The following is a 19760-nucleotide window of genomic DNA, read 5'->3' as shown; positions in this document are numbered from 1 at the left end:
CACCCCGCTACCTCGTTAAGAACCCCTTGTCTTGAAGATGTTCCCAGCATGTTACAGTGAACACGCACGAGTTCTGCACTCAGACCTGGCTCAGAACTCCTCTGGACCGGGACGCTGAGCAGGACTGGACCCGGCCGACCCCGGGCCCCGCACGCACGACGTGGGGGACGGCAGCTGCGCCCACACAATGCCACTGGGAGGGGCGAGCGAGACGAGGCCTCCTCGGGCCCCAGGAAACACAAGCTCTGGTTCCTGGCGCACCCCCCACCCCCCCACCACGCAGCAATCACCATCAGTGTCATTAATAAAGCACAGAGCAGGGCGGCCGCAGGGAAACCACACCCTTTTCACTCTGCGAAGGCGGCAAGAATCAACCGTTCGCGTCGTAGCCGCGGCCATCTGCAGTCTCAAGAGGGGCCCGGCACACTGAGCCAGTTCCGGCTGAGAGCTGCTCTGAGCCAAGCGGCTGAAACATTGCCTGCTTTTCTGTCTACGGTCAACGTGTCTCTCGGCTGTCTCCGAACGGCTCCAAGCAACACAGGCTCCGAGGCTCGAAAATCTGGTGAAAAAGAGATTCTCCTGGTTGTTGGAACAGCATCTCGTTGTAGAAGGGCCTCATGAACTAGCCGGTAAGAACGCCTGTCTCTGGGGAGCCACCTGCCGCCTCCCCCGGGGGACAGTGCAGGGGACGCGGGCACAGCCACCCTCTCGGGCCTTCCGTTCGGCGAGGACACTGGCACAACCGAGCATCGCCCTGAGGACAGGACCTCGGAGGCCAGGCCCCACGCCCCCCTGTGGGTCTCCAGCCCGTCAACGGGAACTCAGCACCGACCGAGGGATTTCCGAGAAGCGCCGGTCCAGGACACTTTCCGAGACGTTTTCTTCAAAAGGAGCTGCAAAGGGAGCCCTGTGAGCCCGAGAGCCCCACCAAACAGCTTCCTCATCTCACACACACACCTTCCGGGCCCCGGACAGACAGGCCCGTGCCGAGGACAGCTCCGCCCAGCGTCCTCACACCTCGTGACCTGCCATGGTGCTGGACTTTAAAGGACCCCTGGGGTTCATGGTGGTGGACCTGCGTGTTGTCTCTGGAGAAGGTGGAGGAACCTGCACAAAGCGTGGGCCTGTGCACGCAGCACGCCCTCCCCACACGACCTTCTCCGACTTCGCTGAGCTCCAGCGACTGCTTGGGGCTGCAGGGGGCGGCCCCGGGACCTGACCCGCTGGGCCTGCCGGTCCCAAGGGGCCTGCGGGTTGCCCGACCGGCGCTCGGACAGGTGTCTGTGAGGGGGAGTGAGTGGGTGACGCCACGAGGGAGGAGCACAGACAGGGCTGTCCCGCGGGCACACCTGGGAGGGGTGCGCCACGCTGCAGAGCCAGGAGGGTGTGGGGAGGCGGGCTGGTGGGGCAGCGCTCGGGAAGCACACCCAGACCATTACACTCCGGCTAAACCACTCACTGGCAGTCGCCTCCCGGAGGCCACCCCCTTCTCTGTCCCGTGGACGGAGCGGGGACAGCCGCGTCTGAACCACTGCTGTGAGAAGGGGCCAGACCGCAGACACGGAGCGCCCGGCACGCCGAGGTGACCCACAGCGGCGACCGTCCCTCCCCCCACATCCCGTCCAGGGGCCCAGTGACCAGAGGCCACGCCGCACAGGGAAGAGACTCCCGTCCCCCTGAAGGGAGGGAGGGGCGGGCTCACACGGGTGGGGCGGGGGAGCAGTGTGAACCCGGGCACCGAAGCAGGGAGGGCGTGCTGGGGAGACCGAGTCCAAGCCAGAGACGTCTGTGCACATCTCCTAACGCTCCTCTGAGGCTATGTTTGTTGACGGGGAGGGAGGCCGGGAAGGGGAAAGAGAGACAGAGAACGAGAGAGAGACACTGATCGGTTGTCTCCCATACACACCCCGCCCGGGAATCGAACACACAACCTCTCTGGTACAGGGACGATGCCCCAGCGACTGAGCCGGCCGGCCGGCCATGGCCAGAAAGAATCCGGGGCCAGCGCACGAAGGACCCTGGACGCCAGCCTGTGGAGCTGGAGTCCGTGCGCTGGTCCGGGGGAAGCTGCCAAAGGCTCTGAGTAGGGACAGTGGCAGGATTATCGTGGCGTCTCGAGGCACTCCATCCGGCGGGGTTTCCAGAGCGTGGCGGAGGAGACTGGAGGCCCCTGTAACCCCTCTGTGGCACACGTCCCACAGTGGCAGGAGAGGGCAGAAGAGGGACGGGCTGAGAGGCAGGGCAGGGAGAGGACCTGGAGCGGCCATGCACACGGTCCAGGGAAGGAGCGGTGCCCCCCAGTCCCAGGCGCCGCAGAGTCCCCCGGGGGAAGGGGCTGCGTCTGGTGACGTGCAGACGGCACCCCCAGCCCGGGGGCTGGGTCGCGGCCCTGACTTCTAGCTCCGTCTTCCCCACCGTTCCTTCCTCTTCTCCTGGTCTTGGTCCTCGGGCCGCAGAGGCCGCAGTCCCTCCCACCACCACATTATATGTTTAGTTGTTAAAAACAACAACAACAGGGCTAAGTCTGTCCTGTACCCTCTCAAGTTCACTCCCACTTCCCCGAGGCACACAAGTCAAGTGCCGGGCAACAGCTGCCAGCGCCCAGGAGGCCAGGACCAGCAGGGCCTGGCGTCGGGAACAGACGTGTTTATCTTAAACCAGGACGAGCGCATCGGGAACAATGGCGCGCTGCAAACGGGCTCGGGGAGGGCACGGTCCAGTCTGCCCGGCGTAAACAAACACTCCCCGGTGCCCCGGCGCGCGGGGCCGGAGAGTCCGGCCCATCAGTGAGGGAAGGCAATTCTCCCACAGGCAAGAGCCGTGGCGTTGGAAGTGGACTGGCTGGAAGGACGTGAACTTTTACAAGGGGAGGCCTCGCCGCAGTTTTATCCGAACGGGCTGGTAAGTCTCACAGATGAAAACCGACCCGTGGGGTAAGCCCACACTTGTAACGGGTGCGTTATCAAGGGCCTGTTCTGTGCCAGATGCTGTGGGGCACGTTGTGCAAGATGCAGCTGAACTCCCGATCTGCTACTTTCCGGCTACATGACTTAACTGCCCCCACACCCTCCCTGCAAAGAAGTCACCTGACCATTTAGAGCTTGCTCCCCACTCGATGGTGCAGAGCACTAGGCAGGACCTGGTGTTCACACTCTGTGTGTGCAGCCCTGCAGCTCCGCGTGGCTGCCTCTCACGCGTGTCCCACTGGGGACCAGGCCCGCAACCCGGGCAATGCGCCCTGACGGGGAATCGAACCTGCGACCTTTTGGTTCACAGTCCAGCGCTCAACCCACTGAGCCACACCAGCCGAGGCCATCTTTCCTGTCATGTTACCAGATGGACAGTGACCTCAAAGTAACAGACCTGTGAATCCAGCAGTCCTGGGACACAGAGCTTTGCTTTCGACTGCAGGGACGCCTGCCCTGTGCGCAGAAGGCCAGCCCCCGGCCTCCGAGGTCGGGCACAGCGTGACAGGCGAGGGCAGCGTGTGTGCAGCGCACGAGACGACAGAGGCTGAGGCTGAGACGGAGAAGACGGGGACGACCGACTCCCAGCTCCCCACCTCAGCCCCATCGGCAGCGGGACGTAGGTGTTTTTAAACATCTAAACCAAAGAATTCCTCTCATTTCCCACACGAAGAGAAAGGCGAACAACGAGTTTTAAACGTCAGCCAGCAGAAGGGTGCGGCGTCACCTGAAACACGACGAGAACGTAAGGCCTGAGCAATACCGCAGGCTTCGTTCCACTTCCAGGTCACTTTCCCCCACAGCACCAGGCTCTATGGAGCCGGCCCGGAGAGGGCGCTGCTGCCCGGACAGCGCCCCGCTGCGCCCCCGAGCACCCCGGCCGGCCCACTGCCCTCGTCCGCGCCTGCCTGCCCGCGTGCACCTCCAGGCACTTCAGTCCCAGCTCCTGGCACGCCCCCCCCCCCCCCCCCCCCCGCAGCCCCACTGCCTCCTCAGGACCACGTGGGACACTCACTAAAGAACTGAGACCGAGAAACGAGGTCACAACAGGCCACACCGCCCTGGGGCAGGTGTCCCTTCCCACCCCGGTCACCGAAGTGCTGGCAGTACCACAAAGATGACAGCGGCGTAGGGGGCGGAGGGACGGGGAAGACCCGCTGGACTCACTCGAGGCGGCCGTGGATCCGAAGCCCCCGCTGGCCGAGCTGAACGGGTTCTTGTTGGCCGCGTCCTGGCTGGGCTTCCCTCCGAGGCCGCTGAAGAAGCCGCCCCCTCTTGTGGCGCCTCCGGACCCGAACACGCTGCCACTGGACGACGCCGGCTGCTGGGGAACAGGGGCGGGAAGCGGGGCAGGGTGAGAGGCCGCGCGTGTGCGGACCGGAGGCCGGCACGGCCGGGGCACACGGGGAGGCCCGGTCCGTTCCGGAGTGGATGTGCTCGCCACCCCGAGGAAGCCAGGCTCTGCACGGGCCCTCCGAAAGAGCCTGGAGCGCCCCACTCACCCACGGCCGAGGTCCTCTGAGCCCGACTCGTGGTGGGCGGGTGGGGACTCTCAGCGTCGCACTGCCCTGCGGCCTGCGGTCCCTGCTGACACGATGCCAGGGGCGAGACACCCACCCCTCCCGAGTCCCCCCAGTGAAGAAGCGTAAAGACACTTCCAGGCTATCGTGAGCACCTCCTGTTTGGGTCCCCCCGGTCTCCGGCTGAACTCGGGAGCCACTGCCGTCACGTGGCCTGCGCCGGCTTCTCCCCCAACATGGGTGCTCCTCCCACTCCCCGGTGACTGTGCCAGCGCCGCAGAAAGTCTCGAATGGGCTCCACCGCCGAGGTGGTGACCACCGCTCGTGGCTGCACATTTCCTTTCCTTTTGGGTAGACACCCAGGACTGGAGTGGCCAGCCCGTAAAACCCGTGCACATTTAAGATGCTAAGAGGCCGCCAAGCGATGTTCCGGGACGACCGCACCACGTCACACTCCCACCAGCAACACGCAGAGACGCAGCTGCTCTGGAGCCGCGGTCCCGGCCTCCCCCACCTCCTGGCGCGCACACACAGATGGGTTCACTCCTAACATTCTCTGGGTCACCGAAAACTGTGTCTTCTGCTGACTGACCCCCCAAAATAATTCTCATTCATTCACATGGATGGCCATTGTTGTACTGGCCGTAGTCACCGTTTCGCCTGATGGTCTGAGGGAAAAGCGGGCCGAGCCCGGCTGCACGGGCTGGCACTGAGTGTTTCGGAAACCCCTGTGGCGCGCCGGCCGGAGGCTCTGGGCTGTCCCGGCAGGTGCAGAGCCGCACCGCGCCGCGGGTGCCACCTGCATGCCCCCGAGGACCAGCCAGGCCGAGCTGCCCTCCACGTGTTCACTGCCACTCGCGTGTCCTCTCCCGTCAGTATCTGCCCAGGCACTTGGTTTACTTCTCAAATCGGGTGTCCTTTTATTTTTGATTCACAGGAGCTCTTTACACAGGCAGGCGCGAAAGCAGGTTTCCAGCTGTCCATGTGGAAGATAATAAACAAATAGTAACGCAAGAGTAAGCTCTTCTTGGAGGCGTACTCAGCAAAGCACACCTGCTTCCGTGCTCCACGCTGGAGACTGCAGACAGAAGCCGTCTGGCTCGATCCGTGTTATAAACATCTCCTCCCAGCCTGCGCCCTGCCTTTTCATCTTGCAACAAGTCCCTTGATGAGCACTAGTTTGTAATTTTAATGAAGTCCAGGTTTCAATTTTCTTCTTTTATGGTCAGTGCCTTCTGTGCCCTAAGGAATCTTTGCCCAGCGGCTGCTGATGCCAACCGACACTGCTGACACCCTGGGCGGGGCAGTTCTGTGATCCGGAGGGCTGCAGGGGGCCTGGCGCGCCCCCGGCCCGCGCCCACTAGATGCCAGTAGAATCCCCATTCACGAGGACCACGCAGGTCTCCTGACACTGCGACCGTGGCAGTCCCCTGGGGGACAAGACCAATGCTGGCTGACAACCGCTGGTCTGCTCCAAGGTAGCACAGGTGTTTTAAGATTCCTCTTTAGCCCTGACTGGTACAGCTCGGTTGGCTGGGCATCACACTACAAAGAGAGAGGCCGCCGGTCAGTTCCCGGTCAGGGCATGCGCCTGGGCTGCGGGTTTGGTCTTCGGTTGGGGCATGTGCAAGAGGCAACAGATTGACGTTTCTCTCTCTCTCTTTCTTCCTCCCCTCCCCCTAAGTATAAATAAATAAAATCTTTAAAAAAATTCCTTTTTTAACATTTGGTTTTGGGAAGGTGAACACTGATGTGTCCAGTTGTGGTTTTCTAGTGTTTATTCTCAATTTCTTAGATCCATGGATGCCTGTTTACCAACAAATTTGAAACAAAAGATTGGCCACAGTTTCTTCATGTAATTTTTTCTTCTTAAAGATTTTATTTATTTATTTTTAGAGAGAGGGGAAGGGAGGGAGAAAGAGAGGGAGAGAAACATCAGTGTGTGGTTGCTTCTTAGATGGCCCCCACTGGGGACCCGGCCTGCAACCCAGGCATGTGCCCTGACTGGGAATCGAACTGGCGACCCTTTGGTTCTCAGCCCTAGCTCAACCCACTGAGCTGAACCAGCCAGGGCTTCAGGGAATTTTTTCCAAGCCCCCCTCTGTCCCCTCTCCCTGGGACCCTGACCGCAAGCGCAGTGGACTGCCCGCCATTGCCGCTCTCGTCACTCACGGCCTGCCTTTCCCCGGCCCCGGAGCTCCGTCCGGGTCACTTCTGCTGACCCGCCCCAAGTCCCCTGCTCTTCTGCAGCACTCACTCCGCCGCTGTCCTGTCTAGCCACTCTTTACTTCAGGCACTGAGTGTTAACTTCGGGTACAGAAGTGTGTTTCTGTAATTCCCGTTTGTCTGCTGAGACTCTTTATCATTCCTTCGTTTCCTGGTAAGTCCTCGAGTACGACACAACAGTTGGTCTAAAGACTCCGTCCAACAGTTCTAAGATCTGGACCGTCAACACGTTGTTTTTGCTGATTTCCAGAATGTGACTGTGAGGTCCCCTTTTGTTTTTACTGCTCTGCACGTTACACAATCACTCGGGGGGAGGGGCGCATGCGCTGGCCTCCGTGCACAGTCGTGGGGTGCCCGAAGCAGCCTGATGCTCTCCCCAGAGCGTGGGCCCTCTCCTGCACCCGGACCCCGACATGAGGGGGCAGCGTGCAGACCTCGCCCGCAGCTGCGGGGGGACGGAGGCCCGGGCTGCTGTCTCTGCTTCGGGCTCAGTTTCTCCGTCTCGCTCTTGTGTTTGCGGCAGCCGGGCCACCTTGGGATCCAGCAGTTCCTGGCAACGGGAGATCATAAGACCGCAAGCTTTTTCATTTCCCAGTTCTGCCCTTGCTTCCCTTTTCTTACTGGCAGAAGTTGGGGTGGGGGGTGGACTGGGGGGTTTTTACGCTGAGCAAATTACTGCTGTATTAGGTGCAAGTCTCTCAGACCCCAATTTGTTTTTAAAACAGCTTCATTGGGATATCATTCATAACACCACAGAACTGACTCAAAGTAAAAAATTCAGTGGTTTTTGGTATTTACACTTTTAATTTATATATATAAAAAACATAAAACGTGTCATTTCACCCACTTTGAAGCGCACGCCTCGGCGGCACTAACTCTAGCCACGGTGCTGTGCGGCCACCACCACCGTCCATTTCCAAAGCGTCTTCACCGCAACCGGAATCCTGAGACCACTGAGCAATCGCGTCCCCGGTTCCTCCTCCGCCCGGACACTGGTAAGTGCTCATTTAATTTTTGGCTCTATGAATTTGCCTACTCTTCTTGTTTTGTCTTTTAAATGACTTTATTTTTAGAGAGAGGGGAAGGGAGAAAGAGAGGGAGAGAAACATCAGTGTGTGGTTGCCTCTCGGGTGCCCCCTACTGGGGACCTGGCCCGCAACCCAGCCTCACGCCCTGACCGGGAAACAAACCAGTAACTGTTTGGTTCACAAGCCGGCACTCAGTCCACTCAGCCACACCAGCCAGGGCCTATTCTTCCTGTTTTAAAAATAACGTTTTAACCTCCTTTGTCTTTATTTTTTATTGTGGCAAGTGTAAGTAACGTAAAACTCACCACGTTAAGAGTGCAGCTCACTGGCATTAAGCACACTCAGCACTGGGCTGCCATCGCCACCACCCATTTCTAGGGCTTTCTCATCTTTTCAAACAAAGATGCTATACTCATAACAATAATTCTGCAGCTCTCTGTGTTTTAATTTGTATTACTAACTAATTTGAATATGTTATCAGTCCCTGGCTATCCGCCCCCATTTCTAACTTCTGTAAAAAAATTGCTGTAATGTATACGTAAAGCTTACGATCTTAAGTGTTTTTAAGTGCACAGTCCAGTGGCGCGAGCACATTCACAACGTGCGCAGCCACCGCTGCCCGTTTTAATGGAGTCTTCCCCAACTCCCTCTCTGTCACCTCCATCCCGTGCCCAGGTTTCCCGTGCCGAGTGCCGAGTGGACTCTGACCTGGGAGTGTTGATGACGGTGGATGAACCCCACATCTGACCTCAGTAGCACTTCACAAGGCTCCTTCGCACCCCCCTTTCCTGGCCTGAGGGCAGGCACTACCTGACGTCCACCATGATGGCCGACGCGGCCCGCACCGTCTCCCTGCGTATGTGCAGCCCAGCAGCAGCGCTCTCGAGTCCGGCTGCCTCGCTGAACACCGTGCGCACGTGGCCCGCCCGTCTGCTTCTATGCAAGAGCGGCGCCTTTTACCCACTGCTCTGTGATGCTCCACCGCACGAACATGCCACGGGGACTGCACCCACGCCCCAGCCGAGAAGCGCCTGGGTCGTTCCCTGTGCTTAGCGGTCATGAGCCAGCTGCTGCGGACGCCCTCGTCCATGGCCTTGGAACAAGGGCGCTCGGTTCTCCCGCTGCCTCCCCGTCTGGAAGCGGACCTGCTGGAGCGGCAGGAACCTTGCGTCTCCAGTCTCGGTCCCACTGGACGACTTTCGAAGGCGAACAACCCCCCACCAGCAATGTGTGGGTGCTCCTCCTCGTTCCCCGTCCTCGCCACCACTGGGTGTCGGCAGCCCTTCCGGCGCTGGCCGTTTTGGTGGGGGTGCAGTTCTCTCTTCTTTTTGGTTGGTATTGTTTATGTTTTCTGAATACAACTACTCTCTTGGTTATATACGCTAGAAATTTCCCATTTCATGGCTCCTTTTACCCTAAAATTAAGAAAGCTGCAATTTAACGAGACCAAGTTTTCCTTCCGCCCGAAGAACGTCCACCAGAATCTCCACCAGGCCCCCTCGGCGAAGCGCTCTCGGCGTCCGCCTGGAAGACGCCTGGCCACGTTCTGCAGAAGCAGCTTCCGCCGGGTCTGCGGAGTTCAGGACGGCAGACCGTCTCCGGTCCTGCTTTCTCCGAGTGCCTTTGACATTTCACCCTCCTCGTCCTTCGGGTCGAGGTCCCGGACTCGACCTCCTTTTACCCGTCCTGCGTGGCATCTGTCGGACTTCGGAACCTGCGGCATACTCTTTCTGTTGCTTCTGGAAATTTCTGTCTGGGTCTCTTCTTGCATTGCCATGCTTTCCTTCTCTTGCTCCTCCGTCTGATTAAATGTACGTTGGGTTTCCCCTTTTAGGACTTCTGCTTTTGCACCTTCCATGGGGCAGTCCAGGTAACTTAATCCGAACTGGTTTGTAGTTCAAGGTTCAGCCAGCTGTTATTCGATGGGCCAAGTCCAGCCTTCTGGTTTTATGAATACGGTTTTATGGAAGGATAACCAAGCCCTCAGTGTCTAAAATGTTTCCTGTCTGGCTCTTTACAGAAAAAGCTTGCTGACCCTTGGCCTAGTATATTACTGTTCTCTTCACCTGGGTCTAATCTGGTTACATAAAATTTTAGTTACTACATTTTTCTACAAGATCTGTTTGGTTCTTTTTCAAAGCTGCTATCACACTTCTTGTAATTTCCTATTTTTTACTGGTATTTTCAAGCTTGTCTTTTATTTCTCCTAAACACGTAAAGCCCAGCTGTTTTACAGCCTAGGACAGTGATTTTCGACCAGTGTGCTGCAAGAATTTTTAAAACCTGACCAAGTCGGGGGCACTGACCTCTTTTCCCTTAGACTGTCAGGTTAAAAATGATAACAGCCAACACTACAATGGCTGTCTGGTGTGAATCAATCACAATTATACCTACTTTTTTGTCCGATTGGCAAAAAGCACGTTTTTAGTGTGCTGCAGAGTTCCAGCCCTGAGGTGATGCGTGCAGGAGATGAAGGCGCTGGAAACGAGCTGCTCTGGGAGTCCCTGTGCGCCTGATGTTTGTCCTGGCTCTTGACCACGGTTCCTCGGTTCCCGCTGTGACTAAGTCTGGGGACCAACGTCCTCAGAAATGACCCGAGGTGGACAAGAACACAGCCAGTAACAGAGTGGCGAGTTGACACGGTGACGGACGGCTCCTAGACTTAGTGTGGCGAGCACGTGGACAGACAGACACATGCCGAGTCGCCGTGCTGGACGCCGGAAACCGATGTTGTGCGCGGGCTGTGTTTCAGTGACGTTAACTACTCGAGGCTGAGCGTCATGCTGCTTGTCTTCGCGCCTGCCACTTCGGCCCGGCGGCTGCAGACACAGCCGCCCCAGGACCACGCCAGGCCACACGCGCAGGCTGGGGCCGGCGCGTCCGGAGCCACAGATCGCCGCGGGGAGGACCGCTCCCTTTGTGCGTATCTGGGATAGTGACTTCTGCTCCTTGGCCCTTCCAGGTTAGTAAAACAGGAAACTCCAATCTTCTCAGATCAGTAGACGCTTTCAGGGCGAACTTGGGTTCTGTGCTCCATCACCGCCATTGGTTCCCATTTTCCTTGTGATTCGGCAAACTACCTTGTCAGCTCACGAGCGCTTTTAAGAACTCTGGCTTCGTGTTTTATCTAGCAGCAGTTTCAGCTGTGGTCAGGGGCGAACTGGGTTTGAGAGGTCTGACCCCCATCACTGGAAACTGGAGAAGTTCCATTTCTCTCTGCCCAGGATCCCCGACTAGCGCAGAGCCCACCTTCAAAGGAGGCAGACGCTGAAGGAAATCTTTCCCCAAAGATGCATAAAAACAAGTAACACGCCCTGCACTTCCCCAACTGTGGACAAACACCAGCTCCACCTTCAGAAAGCCACAGTCACTCCCGGCAGACAGGAGCGCCTCTCTTCAGGAGGACTCCTCACGGGTTACTCTGACCTAATGGTGGCAACCTCCAGGCCCTTGGGGTCCTCATCGTCTCATGAGGACCCGAGGGCACCTGCCTGACGGAGGTACTATGACGACAGGAGTCAATTTACATACAGCACCCAAAACCACGCCCAGCACACAGTCACTAGCCATGCAAAACAGCTCAGGTCACCAAAAGGGGTCCCTGGTTTCTTGCAAGTTCTTGGCTGATGGAGGTCAGGCAACGTGCTTCCCTTTAAAGAAGGGTCGGCAGGCAGCGATCCTCTCGGATCAGAGGCTGGGGCTCGCGCACACAGGGGCTGCGGGCTGTGGCGAGGCGCACCACCCGCACAGATCCCAGCGTGTGTAGGGGCCGTGAGGGTGGGGCTGGGAGACGTCGCCACGCACAGAGCCCAACACCCATGCTTACCTGGCCAAAGACTGTTCCCCCGGTACTGGCGGCTTGACCAAACAAAGAACCAGTATTACTAGATCCAAAACCTATAAAGTAAAAGGAGAGTAAGAGTTTAAATTGGGTGAGTCTGTTATAATACCCAAGTTTTTTTTAAAACGGCCACGAAGCATGCTGAGATACCGTACAATACATCAGCCCCTGAATGAACTCTGTCCTCCCATCTAGGAAATGAAGAAAGTCCTGAGTAAACACAGGTGTTTTTGCTTCGCTAACACTTGATCACTGCACGAATCCCAAAGCCCCAAGGATCGAGTCCTGCCTCCTGCCAGGCCCGAGGGGGCGGGGACGAGGTGGGGACGGGGCAGGGCCTCCTGGGAGGAGCTGTGCCCCGGACTCTCAGCCGCCAAGGGGTCACTGCCCGCTCACGTCTGTGCCCTGGCTCCCTCTGACCTCCCAGGGCAGACTCCCTCAGGGCAGTCTGTCCTTCTCCGGCATGGCATTCCTCGGGTGAGGTGCTGGGCCGAACAGGGCCGGGGAGGCCGGGCCAGCGCCGCGGCACAGGAAGAGCCCCACCCGACGGAGCTGGGAGGCAGGAGCGCCAGCCTCCCTCCCATCGCCGGACGAGGCAGGGAGCACAGGCAGGCCCCCGTTCCTCAGCCAGGGCTGGAGTGGCGGCTCGGGGGCCTCTCCGCAGCTGCTGCAGGAGGGGCGGCTTCTTCCCAGGCCTCTGGTTATGACAGAGCAGTCTGACTGTGTGCGTGCAGGGGGGACCTCAGGTTCTGACTGAACCAAGGGTGCCGAAGAGAGGGGCCGAACGTCCCACTCCCTGGGACTCAAGACCTCCCCCGTCCTCCCTCCAGGCCAGGTCACCGGTGTCGGTGTCGGCTGACCTGACTCTTCCCAGGCCGGCAGGCGGGCCCCGGGGCCGTGTCCCACCCCCGAGTCCTTGGAGCCGAACTCAGAGGAAGCCGAACAAACGTTTGTTGAAGGAAGGAAAGGAAAGATTTCCTTTCTAATAAATGAGGAGCCATTTTCAAACAAGTTACCACCGGGGGAATGAACTCGCAGTTGCGCGGAACCCTACCGACAAAGAAACCAATAACCCTGTTCCCCCAGAGTCCCCTCTGCAGAAGAACCGCCTTCCATGAGCTGGCCGTCAGGGAGTGAGCCTTTGGAAACAGGTTTCAAATCGTTCTGCTGCAACATTTTAAAAAGGAGCTGCTACAACTGGATGTGCAACAAAAATTCCATTTTAGTTTTCCAAAAAGTAAAATGCAAAGATTTCATTTTTGTTTTTAAACTACAACACTGCACGCAGGAAGACCAAACTTCTCGAACGTCGGTACCTGTCCCCCCAGCCAGGAAGGAGGCGTCGGAGGAGACCAAAAACGCCGGCGGGGCCGTGGCCGGGGGCTCGGGAGCACAGTTCTGGTCTGCGGGCTCTCAGGGGCGACAGGCCGCCCCCCTGTGGCTGGACGGTTTTGCACGCCATGACCTCTGAAGTGCTTCTGAATGAACACTCTCCTGACTAAGACGACCCGTGCATCACACGTCACAACCTTAACTGTTACCGTGCAATCAGCACCCTGCCGCCAGGAGAGAGGAGGGCGTGCTGAGGAGGGCGGACGAGCCCACAGCGCCCCGGCCAAGGAACGCCCGGGGCCGCCAGCACGGGGTGCTGCCCTGGACCGTGCACAGTCGTCCGTGCCGTCCCTTCTCCCCTGACTACGGCGGCAACGCTGGCTCGCTGCCAGCGCTGCAGGTAACACGGGGGGACAAGGCAGGAAACTTCCATTAACGCTCACCTGACGCCTGACAAAAGCTGAACCCCGAGGATGCTGCCGTGGTGGTGGCGGCCGAGGCAGCCCCGAACACGGAGCCCCCCGACCCGAAGCCAGGGCTCTGGCCGAAGGCAGGGGGGGTGCTCTGGCCAAACACCCCCGCGCCCGTGCCGGCAGACGACTGTCCGAAGGAGAAGGAGCTGGAGCTGCTGGCGCCCGAAGAGGCCCCGAAGACGTTCCCACTGGTGGACGTGGGCGCGGAGGACACCGGCTGGCCGAAGGCGGGCCCGGAGCTGAAGGCAGGCTGGCTGAAGGAGAAGCTGCTCGCCGGGCCGCTCGTCGCCTGCCCGAAGGCCGGGGCCTGCCCGAAGGCCGCCGTCTGCCCGAAGACCCCGGTGGTGGCCGAGGTGCCGAACGCCGGGCCGCCGAACCCCGAGCCGCTGGCCTGCGGTGTGGCGGTGGCCGTGCTGGCCGCGCTGCCCGCCTGCTGCCCAAACAGGCTCGGTGCGGCGCCGGCGGCCGCCTGCCCAAACACGGGGGCAGCCGAGGGGGCGGTGGCCGTGCTGCTGGTGAGCTGGCTGAAGGCTGAGCTGGAACTGGCAGCAGGCGGCGGGGTGAAGACAGGGGAGCCGGACGTGACAGCCCCGAGCCCCGCCGTGTCTGCGGCGGGGCTGGGGGCCGCACTGGGAACAGCGCTCGTGGCCGTGGGGGCACCTGATGTTTCTGCCGCCACAGGGCCTGCACCTGGGGCTGTGGCTGTGGCTGCGGTGACGGCAGCCGGCCCAGGCGCCGAGAGGGAGGACACGGGGGAGGCCGCCTCTGCCTTGACGTCGGGGACCCCGGGGGCTGCCGGCGCGGCCTCTGCAGGAGGTGCCGGGAGACTGGTGCTTGCCGCTGCGGCACCAGGGCCGCTGCCCGTGGGCTGGGCCGGCACAGGCTCTTTCTTGACGGAGTCGGGGGTCTGCAGAGGAGCCTGGGGAAGTGGGGCCGACTGCGGAGGCCCTGGAAGCGAGGCTGCCGCCGCCAAGACCTCGCTGCTGCCTGGCTTCTCAGGCACAGACGCCGACGTCGCCTCCTCGGTGCCCTTAGCAGAGGACGCAGGGAGGGTGGGGGCGGGCGCTGAACTCAGGAGGCCACCGAACGACATCACGGGGAACGACGTGGGGTGGGAAGGGGCAGCGGTGGCTGACGGTGGGGCAGGCGGGGGTGCCGTGTGACTCGTCTGCTGGCTTCCGAAGGAGAAGCCAGTCTTGCCGCCACTCAGAGAGAGGCCACTGAAGCTCACGAGCCCGGGGGACCCCGCACTGGTGAGGGGCAGGCTGCCGAAGACGCCCGCCGAGGCCCCGCTCGTGCTTGTGTGTGCAGCTGGCGCCTGTGTGGCGGTGGTGGCGGCAGCGGCGGTGGCCCCGGAGGAGGCCACAGGAAGCTCCGCGGGCTTGCCCACGGTGGGAGGGCCAGCAAAGGTAAACCCGGAGGAGATGAGGGGGGTCTTCGCCGGCTGTGCGCTCGTCAGGCTTGCGGACGCAGCCTTACCGGCCGGCTTTGTGGAGTCATCGGCTTGGCCAACCCGCAGCCCCGAGAAGCTGCCGAGAGTCTCGCCAGCTGAAGAGCTTGGGAACAGCAGGTCCCCCAACTTGGACGGCGGGGTTTCCAGCTTGCCGGGAGGGGTGCCCAGAGCAATCCCGGACGGCGCCACAGGCCTGCCACTTGACGCAGCAGGCTCTCCCGAGGGAGCGGAAGCAGCTCCAGGGGCGGTCGACGCTGTTGTCACTGCTGAGGGAGGCGAGCTTTCAGAAATGGTCTCAGGTAAAGGTTTGCCAACCCCGCCAAACGAGAATGTGTCCGGCTGGCTGGACTCCTTAGCGGGGGGTGCTGCCCCTGGTAAGACAAAGAAAGCAGGAAACGGGGTGGATGTAGCAGAATGTGACCGTCACATCTCCGCCAACACGGGCAGGGACGGCGGCTGCCAACAGCCGTCTCCCCAGGAAGGGCAGTGCGTGCCCTCCATGGCGCCCCTCGCTCTGCGAGGCACTGGGCTGCTGGCACGCACAGCCGTCCTTATGCCCGTGTGTCACACCTATGGCATCGCTGCAACGCCTACAGTTACCTTACTGGCCCACAGGAGAAACGAGAAGGTGGCTGCCCTTCTTTTCCCCCGTGTGTGCGCTCTCCTTGGTGCCATTCTTGGCACCCACAGCGTTGGGTTAGTCACGGACCAGCCTCTTCGGATGGGTGACACCCACAGTAAACTTACGGCAAATACTTGGGGCAAGACTCAGCGGCAAGGAAAAGGCCAACGCATCGGCGCAGAAGACCCTGGCACTCGTCCGGGGGAAAGACTAAAGTAACGCTGCGTGACAGGGGCCGTACCTTGCGCACCAGTGAAATTAGAAGATGGCGTCGGTGTGATTATCCCGAAATTGAAGCTGGTCCTGGGAGAGAAAAGAGACAGGGTCACCACCAAGGCGCCGCACCCCCTTCTAACACGCCGCGTCACACAGCTCCGCGCAGCCTGCTCCGCGGGAACGCACAGTGGGGCGGCCAGCAGGGGCAGAGCGCAGAGCGCGCGCCTGCGAGGCAGGCAGGCGGGCAGGCATCCAGGACCTCCGCGGCGGGGCCGCCTGTGGGGAGGCGAGCGGGGGCAGCGGCTGAGAAGGCCGCACGGGGATGGCCGGGCTGGAGCCCATTCCGAGGAGGACAGAGGAGCAGCAGCAGCGCGGACACAGGGCCGTGCGCACGTGGGGACGGTGGCTGGGGCCGAGGGCCGCCCCGTGCAGGACACAGACCGGCGGATTAGGGGGACGTGCTCGTAGCCCGCCCCGGCGTCAAAGGGCGTGTGAGGAGGGCGCAGGCCACGAGGGCGCTGGGTGGGGAGCCCGACACGGACGCCACCATCGCTGCCGTCCGCACACCCCTCGGCCCTGGGCCCGGAGAGCCTGGTCCACACCCAGCCCCAACTCCCCCACCTCCTCCGCCTCCTGTACGTCGTCCCTGCGCCGCGAGCACGGACGTGGCAGCGAAGAGGAGAGGTCAGCCCAGGTGTCAGCGGAGCAGACTTGTTATTGGGATGAAAGCTCAGGCCGCACATTTAAGTTGATGTAACTTTAAAATGTAAGGGACCGAGTGCATCACATGTAACAAGCAATGTGCAAGTTTAGATTTTTTACCCATCGTGGCCTTCATCAAACGGACAAAGACCATCTAAAATGGGGTGTTAAATGGTTTATCGTATTTAAGAAAAACTCTTTTTCTTTGCCTCCACCTTGGTGGAGAAATTCTATCTAATGGAGGTAAGCCATTAACCCAATGACCCAAACCTTTTTAGCTTATTTTAGAAGTGGGAAGAAGGGTATCGGTTCACAGAAGTGAAGATCACTCATCAGCACCTGTAAAAGATGCCCTAACTCCCGGCGTTGACTACTCTTTAAACTTTGCTCTGAAGTACCTTTGGGAGGCACGCCCCCTTTTTACGACAAAACCTTGTATTACAAAGTCACAAGCATGTAACGCTGTAACGTAACAGCACCCCACTCAAGCACCCCGTGACATTTTAGGTGGAACGTTCACACTGCTGTCCACCTCGTGCGGGACAGGCACGCACCCCACCAACCGCGGTCAAGCCGGTGGCACCCCTGCCGGACCCTGCATAGAACAATTTACAGTAGAGGGGAAATCATACGGCATCTAATTTCCCCTCTCAAACCCTAACATCCTCTTTTCTTTTAATGTGTTAGGCCTGCAAAATGCTCAAAGAGCATTCTGCAGCGTCGGAGCAAAGAGCGTGCTCAGTGTGACTGCACGCTGACGGACTGAGCCCGAGAGGCTTTCTGACAGGACGGAGCGCACCGCCCCCCTGATGGCGGAAAGTCTGCGGGCGGGTCTGCGTCCCAGCCGCACGGAGTCCAGCTCCACCCGTGGAGGGCAAGGATGCGGGAGGCTCCCTGGAGGTGACGGCCTGCCCCACCCCCTCCGAGGGTAGCGCCCAGCCTTCCCTCGGAAGCTCGGCGAGCGCGCTGCTCTGTGCAGGAAGGCCAATGCGAATGTCACGTCCGCCCCAGGCGGCCGGAATGAAAACATTTCAGTACGACGGACCAGGCCGACTGAACTGTGTGACACAGGCCCATGAGCCGGAGACAGTGAGGCTTCTTCTGAAGACCGAGACGACATGGAGCAGCACACGTATTAAGGCCGAACGGAAGAGGGGAAACAGACTCACAGCAGGGCCTCAGGCTGCTGCCCTACCGTCCGTGTGCTCTTGCAAGCGGTAAGTACTCTGGGCTCCCGTGCATTTCATGACCATTGTACTGACTGACTGTGGGATGTGGGGACGCTGCCTACCCCCCAGGCTGCTAGTGAAGTGCCACAAAACCAGAGTTCGCTACTGACCCTGGCGAAGAGAAGGAGAAGGTCTTGCCGAACTGCCCGACTGCAGACGGGGTGGACGTCACGGCGGTTTCCGTCTTGGTGGCCCCCGGCCCTGAAACTGGGGGGAAAACGAGAACATTAGGAAAAGCCAGTCAGAGACACGGTTCCGGCCTGTGGCTGTGGCAGCGGCGTGGTGTGCAGAGCCGGCCCCCAGGCCTCTGGGCCGCACGTGCGTCCCACACAGCCAAGGGGGAGGGACAGTGGCGGCATGTCCACGATCAGTCGTAAGAGAGTTATTGTACAGAGGTTTCAGATACGTTTTGTAAACTAAATTTTTGGCAAATTCTCAAATAGTATTTCTCAGGAAAATTTTCCTACCCCCCCAAAAGCCCTTTTCTTTTGACTCCCCAGCAAGTGAACACACAAGCAGACGCCCAGCAACACAGGAGAATATTTCACCATCACCACCAAGTGATCTTTGCGAGTCATGCCGGCTGCGTGAGACGCTGCGAGGCAAAGTCTCTCCGAGATCACGGACTGTTCACTTGAGGAGTAAAAGAACTCTCCGATGAAGTCCTTAAAGTTAGGACACGAGATCTTTCAAGTTTTTTCTAAAACATTAGCCAGAAATGGGAACAAATTTCTTCACTTGCACCCCAGGGGACTCGGACGCCTCCTGACCCACTAGAACCCTCCTTCTACCACGAGGCTTCAGACCCTCGCCAAGAAGCACGTGCAGCGTCCCCGAGTGCGAGGCACAGGCGGTGACAGCCGTGCTTCGGCGCGACCCGGACCCCGGAACCAGCGTGGGCTCCTCCTGAGGGCGGCGCTCGGAGAGCGTTTGGTGCAGATGCTCCCACTGTCCACGAGGACGCTTCTGACTGCAGAGGAGTCAGGCGAGTGCACGACTGAGGGGGGATTAGGGACAGCAGATGCTACCATGCGAGGTTCGGCAAGTCCCACCGAATTAGCTTGAAGACCCCCCCTTGAAAACATGCATCAAAATAAAACCTGGCCCTGGCTGCTGTGGACTGAGCGCCTGCCTGCAAACCGAGAGGTCGCTGGTTCGATTCCCAGTCAGGGCACATGCCTGGGTTGAGGGCCGGGTCCCCAGGGGGAGGCACATAAGAGACAACCACACGTGATGTTTCCCTCTTTCTCCCTCCTTCCCCCCAACAATAAATAAACAAGGAAATTAATAAATAAAACCCGTAGATAAAATAAAAACGATGAAATGAGAACCGGAGCCCTGAGCGTGGTGGAAGAGGAGGACGGCAGCCAGCACACGGCCGCTGGCGCAGAGAGCAGCACGCGCCCCAGAAAGCGGCGGCAGGAAAGGCAGCAGAAAAGGCGGCAGAGGCAGGGGCTGCGGCGGACGGGGCCCCCGTGGGAACTGGGTTCTCCGTGCAAGCACGCTGCTGCCCCAAGTGCCCGCGGGCAGTGCGGACGCCTGCGGGGCGCGCCCACGGTCAAGTGAACTTCGGTGAACAACTGTGCTCGAGTGGGTGTCGGAAGTAGGCGAAGTCATGGACTCTGACGCCGACGCCACCCCCGCTCTGAAACCTCACACTGCACCACATCGGTCTACTCCGTGTATCCCACTGGCTTTCGAACCGCCACTGCGAGCCGAGAGAAGTCTGCGCTCCCCCCGGGAGGAGGGACAGCGTCCAGTGTTCCAACCCGCTCCCCTCCACCCGACCGGCCAGCGGGAGGCCGCCCACGGCGCCTGTTCGGGAGAAGCGGCTGAGGGGAGGGTGTGCCCGCTGCTCTCCAACTCCAGAGGCCTGCAGGGTCGCTGAGGGGCCACGGGTTTCCTGGAGCGTCTGCAGCCACCGAGGCCCTGTGACGTCCCTGCACCCGGCTCCCCGGGCCGACCGCCTGGGTGACTCAGACCTCTGCGGTCTGCGGCGGGCGCCCCTCTCACCGGCGCTCTCTCCCCAGCAGAAATGCAAACTGACCTGCAGCCTTGTCGCTGGACGGCAGCTGACCGGAGGCGGGCGCGGGCCCAGACAGCTTGAGGGGGTTTACCAGCGACCCCTAGGAGAGAGCACAAGCACAGCGTG

General features: G+C 60.1%; 1 protein-coding gene across 1 annotated transcript in view; it reads right to left on the bottom strand.

Moving 5' to 3' along the window:
- Window positions 1-19760, bottom strand: part of NUP214 (nucleoporin 214) — a 77495-nt gene that overhangs the window by 8901 nt on the left and 48834 nt on the right. The window contains exons 26-31 of the mRNA XM_028516280.2: window positions 19656-19734; window positions 17719-17809; window positions 15703-15764; window positions 13357-15210; window positions 11567-11637; window positions 4134-4290 (exon numbers count right to left, since the gene is read on the bottom strand). Of these exons, the coding sequence (XP_028372081.1) occupies window positions 4134-4290; window positions 11567-11637; window positions 13357-15210; window positions 15703-15764; window positions 17719-17809; window positions 19656-19734 (2314 nt within the window). The remainder of the gene's footprint in view (window positions 1-4133; window positions 4291-11566; window positions 11638-13356; window positions 15211-15702; window positions 15765-17718; window positions 17810-19655; window positions 19735-19760) is intronic.

This window comes from Phyllostomus discolor, chromosome 3, assembly GCF_004126475.2.
Source record: "Phyllostomus discolor isolate MPI-MPIP mPhyDis1 chromosome 3, mPhyDis1.pri.v3, whole genome shotgun sequence".
Taxonomy (NCBI): Eukaryota; Metazoa; Chordata; class Mammalia; order Chiroptera; family Phyllostomidae; genus Phyllostomus; species Phyllostomus discolor.
This window is presented reverse-complemented; position numbering and strand designations above follow the sequence as displayed.